The sequence below is a fragment of the Parasteatoda tepidariorum genome, chromosome X1 (assembly GCF_043381705.1).
Source record: "Parasteatoda tepidariorum isolate YZ-2023 chromosome X1, CAS_Ptep_4.0, whole genome shotgun sequence".
NCBI classification, from domain to species: Eukaryota; Metazoa; Arthropoda; class Arachnida; order Araneae; family Theridiidae; genus Parasteatoda; species Parasteatoda tepidariorum.
The window spans coordinates 71,867,220-71,879,227 of NC_092214.1; the positions used below are offsets into that span (position 1 = coordinate 71,867,220).

Genomic DNA, 12,008 nt, shown 5'->3' on the forward strand with positions numbered 1-12,008 from the left:
CACAGTTTAGTATAATTTTTAAATATTTATTCGTTTGTATCAATAATATGTTCTTTCTTTACAGAATTTAATTTTACTGATGTGCAGACATGGACACATTCCTAAATGCTGCATCTAAGGCCAAAGCATAATTGTTTTGAAGAATATTATGTATTTGAGCCGATACATGTGTTCGATAAGCATCTTGCAGGACTTTTAAGTATTTGTTGAGAGGAGCTGGCAGTCCAGAAAAAGTTGGAGTGATTTGTCCAACCTTATCGACTTTCAATTTCTTTAGGGATCCACGGTATAAGGGATGTAGTCCCGCAATTTCCAAAGAAACAACAGTTTCAGAAACATGTCCCATGTTTCGGGGTAAATAAATATGGCTTCCGTTCCTTATAATGACTTTATATTCAGTAATTAACTGGGTTAAACCAATGGTGCAGTTGATTAACATTGTTTGTCCAGATTTTGTTGGCCCTGTGCAATCACCTCTTCGCCTTGCTCTGTCTAATCTAGTGAGATTACCACGACTAAATATTGCTTCTCCTACATTTCCATATATGTCTTGAACTCCAAATTTAGTTTCGAAATCGGATATAGAAGCCGGGTCAAGACCAGCTTTGAACACGGCTGTATGCAAATTGTCTTTAATGACTGCATCCATGTATGAGTTAGCATCTTGGCTGGACAATCCTATACCTACAAATTTAAACAGAAAAAAAAATTCATATTTAAAATGTATTTTAATTAGCTCTTTCATGAGTTAGACAATTTGTGTATGTTTTTGACTTGAAGAAACATGACGTGTCTTTTAAATGAATTTTAAAAGAAGTAATTATTGGGAATTATGTTTTACAAATATATTTTTAATAAGTATATCTATATATAATTGGTAACCTGTGGTCATTTCTAGCCTAAACCTATTTTGTTTAAGTTAGAATTAAAAAAAATAAAAAAACTAATAATTCTAGAATCTAGTTTCCTTGATATTTCAGAAACAATATTAGTCTGGAACTGGAATGAATTTTTAAATATCAAAGCTGGAAGCTGTAGTTTTTCCCATAATGAATTGTCTTAGTTATTAAATTTGAAATATTCATGATTAATTATTTACACTTTAAAGTAAAATCATATGGGATTACTTAAGCCACTTGGGTAACTTAGCTCGCTTATTCAGGTTAAATTTCCTACCCTTATTTTAGCAATATTGTTTAGATGGTTTATGGTTTTCATGCCGTAAGTGTGAAGTTTTGCATCACTTATTTTAATACTGTGTGTGCCTTAAAGGTAAGTTAATAAACATTTACTTAGATTTAAGATAATTTATATGTTTCAAAACTTTAATCACAAGTTGTACACCTTGCATACATTTTAAAACCTAATCCCAAACCATTATTGGTTGTTTTATTTCAATGATTACATTTTCAATGCTTATAAGTGTGTAGCTGTTTCCTGTATAAGATAATGAAAGCTACCAAATTGGCTTTTAAAAATGTAAAATTAGGAATGGAATCCCAAATAGTTACTTTTATTAGAAACCCTTAATATATATTTAATTTTTCTGCAATTTGATTTGCATAATTTACTGAAAATTTTAAACATTCGGTTGCAAACAAAATATACTATGTATAAAGACTTCATTTAATTGTCCAAGTAAATCACATATTCTAGATTTAGAGGATTTATTACAAAATTTATGTAAAAAGTCAGTATTACATTTGTTAGTTCACATTATTGTTATCTATGAAATATATAACTCGAAACAAATTCATTCCTTTTCTACAAAATCTTTATTAGTCTTTTTAAAAAAATAAAAAGACAGTTTACTTTTACTTAATATTTGAACTTGCTGATATAAGATAACACTCTGCACTTTTTTTTAGCTAATAAACGTTTTGAGTAGTTAATTTTTTTTTTTTTTTTTACCAAATCTAACATAATCCAAATATTGAATTTTTACTCTTGGTCTAAATTACCCCATATTGCAGGATTGACCTCAAAATTTATATGCATATATATATATATATATTAACTTTCATACATTTATACATAAAATGTAACTTGTAACCAAGTTTAGAATAAAAGCCCGTAAATTGCTAATTGCAGGCCTCCAAAATGGTCCTTCTCTCCTAAATCCGTTTTTGTCCTCTTTTTATTGTTTTGATCCACTTAGTCTTTTGATTAATAAAATCTGTTAAAGGAAGTGTTTTAATTACATTAAAACTGCTATACACGCTAGTTTTATGCTTCAACCTTTCTCCTCATCATCAAATCTAAACTTATTCGCTAACATGACAATGCATCTATACAAAACTTTAGCAATATAAACAAACAAATGAAATTGATGTTATTGATAAACCCGTTTCCTTCCCTGACCTAAATCCAATAGAGAACTTTTAGGAAATTGTGGTTAAAAAATTAAAATTATGCAAGCATTCGCTAATATAATAAAAAAAGATGCTTTACAGTTAGGAATACAAATTGCTTGAAATGAATTACTTTTAGTAAATTAAAAAGGACTTTCTCATAGTGTACCAAATAGATTATTTCAATGTATTAAGTAAATGATTTTATTGAAAATAGTGTAGTTAAATTATTTTTTAATGAAAATAGTGTAATTAAATTGTTTTTTTTATGAAAATAGTGTAATTAAATTGTTTTTTTATGAAAGGCGTGTTTAATTTTTTCAATTATTTATCATTACATTCAACAGTTTTATTTTTAAATTGTCTCTTCGAAAACCTTTTTTTTTTAAAAAAAAAAATGTAATTAGGTTGGAACAGCTGTGCAAATTGCTCCAAAACAAAACTCTGCTCGAAAAACTATTGTTGCCAAAATTGCTCCAATATTCGTCGTGTAAATTTCAATTAATGCTTTTATCTGGCAAACAAATTCAGGTATCACCCTTCATTGAATCGAGCTCGTCAAAAACTGATTTTTAAAATACAAACTTCGCTTATCATAGTAATCTATCATAATAACCGAATTGGAATACCTGTGTAGTAAGCGTCGAAAAAATTATTAAAAAACGAGGTGAATTTGCAATTGAGTTGCAGCCAAAGGTAGCATGCCTAAATGTAATACCTAAAATTCGAAATAAGCGTGCCGTAATGACGTATTAAAAATATCAAGTGGAAAATACCAGTAAGAGTGACTGTAAAATAACGTGAAATATCAGTAGAACCGCCACAAATGTTTATTTCCAACAAATTGTTAAAAAGTATTCGTTACGCAAATTCGAACAATTTATGTGTCATAACATACTTTTAATTAAGAAATATCGGATTTTAAAAAACTGTTCAATTGGCCGAGAAAACTTTCAGAAAATAATGTGGTTCTGAAATAGAATCATCATGTTTGTTAAAAAGTGATTACTCAAGTACAAAATTCGTCTGCCTTAATAAAAATATCAGAATTCGGAAAATTACCCGGAAATGATAAATAATGTCGTTTATTTGCGATAGAATTGTCGTGAACCGAACATGTCAAAAAGTGACTACTCCAATTCGAAATCCAAATGTCGCAAATAACATCTTATTAAAAATTTTATAATTTGAAAAACCATGCAGAAATGGCGGAAAAAACACAGTTTTAACGATAATAATTGTAGAAAAAGAAACGATTGAAAAACCACCTAGTTTTATGAGTAAATCGGTATAATATTAGGTCGTATAGGCATCTAATTATTAAAAATGCATTTTTATCTAAATATGGTTTAAACCTTTTTAAAAATAAAATGTTTTTATTCTGCAGGAAACCCATTAAGTAAATTTTTTCAGGTATACTTTTATTAAGGTAGTTCTTTTTTGCGTTTCTAATGGGTTTTTTTTTTTCTAGTAATGCATTTTTTCAAGCCCTATTAAATGTGGTATAAAATGTACACACTCAAATCTGTTCAAAAATGGTTGCGCAATTAATAGTTTTTAAGGAGATTACCTATAAACATTTCATTTAAGGCAGGCCACACACTGATGAGGCAAGCGCTATGAGGAAAGAGGTATACGGGTAGCCAATTCCTATCTTCTGCGTTAGGATGCGCTGAGATCATGTGTGCATGCTAATGCAAAAGTATGGGAATCTGCCTTTCGTATGTCTGGCTAACCGCTTGCCTCCTCAGTGTGTGGTCTGCTTAACTGAAATTGTTTGGGCATGTATAATTTTGTTTAACACTCTAATGAAACCTTTAAAAAAAAAACGGTCTTTTAATGTTATTTAAAAACCTAATTTGTGACACTGCTGAACAAGTTCAGCAAAAAGCTTTGTGACTTGTAATTGTTTTTCCTATATATATATATATATATATATCTTCCTCCTCCTACATATTGTTTAACAAGATGCATATCAGGCATGCTTTATAATGCAAGGAGACTAAGAGACATAGAATTATTTTAGCTAAGCAGTGCACTTACCACACATAAAGATGAGAAAAAATAGTTTTCCAATCATCTTGGATGTTTCCGTTCTTTCTAAAATAACAAAAATAACATTTCTTGAATAATTTTAAATTAAGATAACAATACCGTCACTGCATAATATGATCCAAACATACCTTTTTTTAATGTAGATGTTATATGCTAGTAGAAAAGAAAAGGATATTTAAATATGCAGGGTGTTCCGTAATAACCGCTCTTATAAAATATATAAGTAAAAAGGCTATGCACATTAATAGTTTCAAATCAACATTAAAGTTAGAAAAAGAAGCGTTTTAGTAATCTCATGAATCATAATTGAAAATATATGAGCTATGAAAAAATTTAAATCGCATAAAACCAGTTTATTGGAAGATAAGCAATTTCAGTCTCCTAGAGATTCTGGATTTTGTTGATTTTGATACATTCTTTCCTCTTCCAAATCTCAATAATAATTAGTAACAGTTGGAAAAGATTTTTCTCACAAGTATTTTAATTTGCTACTTAAAGTGCTTGATTTATTTTTTCTTCATTTTTTGCAGAAATACATAAATGAATATATTATAGGGCAGTTATTACGGAAAAAAACCATCTCTCTCATACGTTTATAGTTGTGTCATAAAACAAACAATTATAACCTGACAAAAGTTTTTTTTAATAAATGAAATATATTTGAACTAATACTGCAAAACATCATTCAATCAAAAAAAAAAACTACGAATNCGCCCCTAATGTACATAGTATTATAAGGATTTTGAAAGGTAAATACATTAAAGGCGGTCGTTATGTTTTCCCACTTCAAAACTTTTTTTTTTTTAATCAATGGGAAATTAGGAGTTACTTGAAAGGGAAATTTTGATTCATTAAAAAAAAAAATTCTATTTTGTAGACTAATTGTTGTTGTAACCACCAATTGTTGATTGCTTTTAAGTAACGTAATAAATATCATTAAAATTACTTTATTTTAAACAGCCGACCTAATTGAGTTTACGACTATCAATGTTAAACTCCGTAGCCTTGTAATTTTGATCTCAATTCTGAAGACAAGAGAACTCCTAAAAACTAGCCTTCGTTGAGGAACTTTTTGATGAACACACGTTTCTAAACCACATTTCCAACCCGCATTTGCGTTACATAGAGAGGAAAACCTCCCACGGTTAGCCTGACGGCAAGGGGACTCTGACCATGAGGATATTTTACGTCATCACTGTGGTCAGACGTAGTTTGAAACGCGTAAAATAGTTTTAATAAAATCTATGACTGATTTTTGATTGTAATAATATTAAAAGGAGCAGGTGGATAATATCTTAGAAGTTTGACAATATCCTAACATGTTAACATTCTTCATGCGATAATTAAAAATATTTCAATTAATTTAAATTTCTTCAAAAAATTTATTGACGCATTTAATAGTCAACTTACTTCTAAGTTACGTTATTCTAAGTAAAAATGGCATTTCAGTAAATGAGCAAAAATTTTCTAATTTCTAACGCTTTTATTATTAACGCACTTAAAATAATAAGTGAAGGAAAACTTAATTTACGTTAGCGTATTCTAAAATAAATACTTTTTTTTTAAAATCTAATTTGTATTAATTCTATCTTTATTTTAAACAGGGGTTTCAAAGGGGTAAGTGAGTAAACTTTAAAGATAAAATCATATTCACTATATTATGATTTTTAGAAATGTTATCAGAAAAACGGAAAATAATATTTTAAAATATATGTAAAACTACTATTTTATATTTGAGATTCTGGAAAATTTATATTCAGGAAGGCATAACAGAGGGATAATTTTATAAACAAACTTTTTCGCATTGTAAAAATTAAAAGTACTGTGTATATAACGAACTATACAAAACATACTTTTATTTAATAAAAGCAATCACTTACCTTTTTCCCAGTTGAAGAACTGAAGCATAAATCTCAGACTTATCATTTATATAGTTTTAGTGATAAGTGAACACATGGGAAACAAAACTGCTGTTATACAGGGGACGTATAACAATCAAATTTCTCTTTAAAAAATGTTGATTGTGGAGGTATCACTAAATATTTTATAAATTTTTATCATTGTAAAAGCATAAAAAGAGTTTGAATTCAAATTATTTCATCAAAAAATCATTTTTTTACATGTTTTATTAGAAATGTTTCTACGATTTTTAATATAATATTTTTATAAGGGAAAACTAAATCATTATTTTTAATTATTAGTTTGTTCTGTGATGGTTTTTATTGATAGGATGTTTCTTTTTTCATTTATATGTAAATTATTTTGAAGAAAATATAGGTTTATTTCTTCTAAAACTAAAATTATTTACTTTTCTCCGTTCTAAATGCATAGTTCAATATCCCAAATTAAAAATTAATCGTGATTGCCCTTATTATAATGATGAATAGGATTTATAATAACTCTCAAATAAATGTATTTTGAAGAAACAATACAAATAGAAAACTAACAATAAATGTGTTATCTTTTTATTAAATATTTTTTTACGTAGAATTATGGTTAGTTTAAAAAAAAAAATTCTAAATGAAAAAAATATCTTTCTATGAAATAAAAAATTCACCTACTATGAGATATGTACCATTGACTGATAAATTCTTTTCTTAATTTATTATTCAAAACTAAACGCTTTTTCACACTTTTAAATTCATATCCTGCCCTTCAATCTATCTTTGGCCCAAGTATGCATTAATTAAAAGTAAGACATTTTTCCCTTTGCTCTTTGTGGGAATCGCGTGACCTATTTAATAAACCAATTACTAAGATTTCCCTAAAACGAAGCATTTTACGGATTTACTTTGCAAGATTTTTCCTAACTTATATTGAAGAGCACAACAATTTCGTGTCCACTTTGAAAAACGTTCTCTGTCTGATAATTAATAAATAAATTTTGTGCCCTTCTTCCCCGCATAAGACCTGTTTTTATCCTTCCGCTCTATCTATTGAGTCTCTCCAATGACTTGAAGTGATAAAAATCCCTTTAGTCATAGGAATACGGAAAGTCAGCTGCCTTTCTACTATATCGTGATAAATGCACGATGGAGGCAGAATGGAACGATTTTCTAAAAAAATGTATAGAATTATATTTTAAAGAAATTAAGTAATTAATTTTAAATATGCTAACATTATAACTACCTTATTTTTAAATACGTATTTTTTGATGACAAATATGTTACATAACCGAAACTATAATGGATATTGACTGAAGAAATGCATGTGTTTAAGCTATTTAATTTAAATAAAAATTATTTTTGGCCATGTAAAATTAAACAATATTTTAGTTGTAAAGATATATCTAACACCATATTAAATATATTCTCCAAAGTCTTGCTGTATGGTATGAAAAATATACCAAGCTGTCGTTCATGGTATTAAACGAAGCAAAACAACAACAAAAAAAGACTGAAACAAAAATAAATTTTCATATAAATAAATGAAATTTCAATCGGTTTAAGTGGATGAAAACTGGACAAATTATAAGTTTTTAGAAGAAAAAAAAACTTATATTGCTAGTTCCATAGTTGCGACCCTTAATATATCAAAATAAAGTCCGTTTTAGGAGTCGCAAATATTTAAGTTAAAGGACAAAAAAGCTATCAAAATCTGTCGAATCACTAGGGAAGGCATGATGAAGCTTGGAGATATTTATAATAATCACATTTCAAATGCTTTGTTTCTTACGGCAACCAAACCAGTTTTGATTCTCTGTGACGCCTTCCTGGTTTGTTAAATTTCAATTGTTCATCCAAAAATTAATTTACGCCCCTAATGTACATAGTATTATAAGGATTTTGAAAGGTAAATACATTAAAGGCGGTCGTTATGTTTTCCCACTTCAAAACTTTTTTTTTTTTAATCAATGGGAAATTAGGAGTTACTTGAAAGGGAAATTTTGATTCATTAAAAAAAAAATTCTATTTTGTAGACTAATTGTTGTTGTAACCACCAATTGTTGATTGCTTTTAAGTAACGTAATAAATATCATTAAAATTACTTTATTTTAAACAGCCGACCTAATTGAGTTTACGACTATCAATGTTAAACTCCGTAGCCTTGTAATTTTGATCTCAATTCTGAAGACAAGAGAACTCCTAAAAACTAGCCTTCGTTGAGGAACTTTTTGATGAACACACGTTTCTAAACCACATTTCCAACCCGCATTTGCGTTACATAGAGAGGAAAACCTCCCACGGTTAGCCTGACGGCAAGGGGACTCTGACCATGAGGATATTTTACGTCATCACTGTGGTCAGACGTAGTTTGAAACGCGTAAAATAGTTTTAATAAAATCTATGACTGATTTTGGATTGTAATAATATTAAAAGGAGCAGGTGGATAATATCTTAAAAGTTTGACAATATCCTAACATGTTAACAGTATCTTATCATATACGAAGTTTTATAAAAAAAAGTACGACTTATCTTAAAAACAGAAATTTCTTGTAATGAATTCCAAAATATGAACAGTATAATATTTAACTAGAAATATCGTAGCAAAGAGATAATTTTGTTCTAAAATTATCTGCTCATCACACAGAGTAAAGGGAAATTTATTTCACTAATATGAGATAAACTTTCTCTCAATTAAAAAAAAAGTTGAACCAAATAAAATTTCTACATTTTTTTTCCTTTGAAACAGATTTGTGATTGAAATTGTTTTTGATAATTTTTTCTTTAAATTGTTTTAATAGCCACATATTGTGCATAAAATATCAAATTTTGAAAATGTGTGACTCCCTAGTTTTATCTGATCTGGAAAACCCGGGTACACACACTCGTAGTTGTCCTGCTATTCCTTATAAGAAATATTTATTTTGTCCCGATATTCTTGATTTTTGTAAGTCTCCAGAACATCCAATTTTCTACGAATACAAATGCAGACTTTAAAATAATCGATTTGAAGAATCAAAAATTTAGATTTTTGGTCAAACTTTTTTTTTATTTTAACTATCGGGTGCGTCAAAAAACTCGGACAAAGTTATTGCGTCATAGAATAAAAAACAATTTCTTTGTGTGTTTCTTTAATTGTTAATATTTTGTTATATATATCTCAGTTTACGTAGCTTTACGTAGTTTACGCTTTTTTCTTCGCTTTTTTACAACGTTAAAAGATATGCTATTTTAGAGTTGTTTAAGTAAAGAAAACAGTGTAAAATTGTTTGTGTGCAGTGTGCAAAGACAGTGTAAAATCGTTCGTGTGCTCTGTACACACTTGTTTTATACGAAGTTAAAGACTCTCTAAAGCAATTTCTTCGACAGGAGTAGGAAGCATTAAAGGGAGAGGACTTGCGGCCTATTGCTGAAAATTTCAGTAAGCTTTTGCGCCACTGCATCGCTACAATAGGCAGCTACTTTGAAACCAATTAAATTTATTCATTAATAAAAGTTATTCATTAGTAAATTTATTCATTAATAGTAGTCATTAGTAAAAATCATTCCTAAATTTATTCATAAGTATGCTGGAAGTTTCGGTAAGCGTTTGAGATACTGCTTCGCTGCAATAGGCAGACACTTTTAAACGAAGTAAATATATTCATTAGTAAATGTTAGTCATTATTAAATTTATTCATTAGTAGTAGTCATCATAGTAAATGTATTCATTAGTATGCTGAAAATTTCAATAAACGTTTGTGCCACTGCATCGCCGCAATCGGCAGCCACTTTGGAACCAATTAAATGTATTTATTAGTAAACTCCCATTGTTATATTTTGTTAATTTAATTATTTTTAATAAAATTATATTAAAAATGTTTGTCCCTTTTTTTGCCCCACCCTGTGAAAGAAAGTCTTAACTTTAATTGAAACTAAAACATAATTATTTCAAATTTTGGAGGCATTTGAAATACTTTTTTAAATAACAAAAACAAGAGTCTTAAAATGTGTACGATTTCTATATCCTGAACATCCTTAATAATTTAAATGAATGTAAAATGAATTTTATTATTTTATACATTAAGGTTTAAATAATTTTGAAAAAATCATTTTACATAGTACAAGTGTGAAGAAGTGACTAAGTTATTCATTTTTATCTCGCATAAATTCCTACAAAAATTAAACGCACATAATTTCACTCTTTAACAAATGTTTCTTTCCTCGCGCGAACAATATTTTTTATTGAACTGATAAGAATATTTTAAAAACTTTATTAAAGAGATGCTTAGATTAAAGTTAATTTAAATGTACGGTACAAAGTGTTTAGATAATCTCAAATAATGAATAATAGGAAAGAATTGACAATTATAAGTAAGAATGTCTAGAGCTATGCACTAATATTTGGATTGGATTAAATTTAGAGGCAAAGAAAGTGGAAAATAAGCTATGAATCCTTTTCCTTGGAATCTCACATAAAAGATTGTACATTATATGGTATTTAGCATTTCTTAAATAAACAAGAGAATAATATTGTATTGTGTCCCAAAATTTTGAAACTTTTTCATTTTTTTTCAAATACAAAAAGTCTTTTGATGAGTTTTTTTTTTTAAATAATTTTCTGATTGATATATGATACTTAATTCTATGATATTCTATGATATTTAATATTTTTAAAAAAATGAGAATCCTTGTAATCTCGAAAAATTAAAAAATAATAATAATAATAAATAATTTATGTCATTTAAAATTCTGTCTTTCCTAATTACAGTAGAATGAATTTTATACTTTAAGGTTTGAATTATTTTGAAAAAATCATTTTACATAGGAATATATACCAGTGTGAAGAAGTGATTCAGTTATTCATTTTTATCTCGCATAAATTTTAAGACTTATCGCACATAGTTTCACTCATTAGCAAATGTTTCTTTTCTCACGCGAGCAATTTTTTTTATTGAACTGATAAGAATATTTTACAAAAATTATTAAAGAGATGCTAAATTTGAAACAAATTGATTACACTGAGGAATAATTTTTTTTTTTTTTTGTTACATGAGATTAGAAGTTTACGATTACAATTACGATTACGTTATGATTTCAATTCTCCAATAGGTTTCTCGCTTCAAGCTACTGTATTTTTAATGATAATTTTACTCTACTTTTTGTCGAAATATACAAGTTTAAAAACTTTATTATATCACAGGAGGTTACGTAAATGTTGCGTCAAACTTTTAAGGGAGTAAGAGCACATTATTAGAATTAATTAGGCACAGCAACCCATACCCGGAAGCGTCATCGTACGCCACCGAGGGCGCTTTCCTATTATGAACTGTTTGTTCTTGTGCTTCTGAATATGTCATGGCACCCCTAGCCGCTTACGACGACATTTCTAAGCATGGGTTTCAAAAAAATGTTAAACCTGATGATATGCTCTAACTCCCCTAGAATTTTCCCCTGTCATTTACGCGACCACTCGTTATATATGGCATTTATATAAACTTATATAATTCGATAAAAAATGACATTAAAAATTCTATAACTTTAGAAGCAAAACTAATTTCGGATATGAAATCTCTACACCCGAATTGTTCGAAATAAAGTATTTGAATGAATGCAATAAAAAATTTGTTCATTAGTGTAATTAACAAAATATAGTTTTCTTTAAGCTTTAAAAACGCATCCTAAAAAATAAAATTTTTTAGACACCTTCTATTACTAAATAAAACATAGTATTTCAAAA

General features: G+C 28.1%; 1 protein-coding gene across 1 annotated transcript; it reads right to left on the reverse strand.

Moving 5' to 3' along the window:
• Positions 1-5: 5 nt before the first annotated feature.
• LOC107453843 (uncharacterized) lies at positions 6-4,539 on the reverse strand. The gene is made up of 2 exons (XM_043040688.2): positions 4,395-4,539; positions 6-684 (listed from the first exon to the last, which is right to left on the reverse strand). Exons 1-2 carry the CDS (start codon positions 4,429-4,431, stop codon positions 74-76), a joined length of 648 nt encoding a protein of 215 aa, XP_042896622.2. The 5' UTR covers positions 4,432-4,539; the 3' UTR covers positions 6-73.
• Between the last annotated feature and the right edge of the window lie 7,469 nt (positions 4,540-12,008).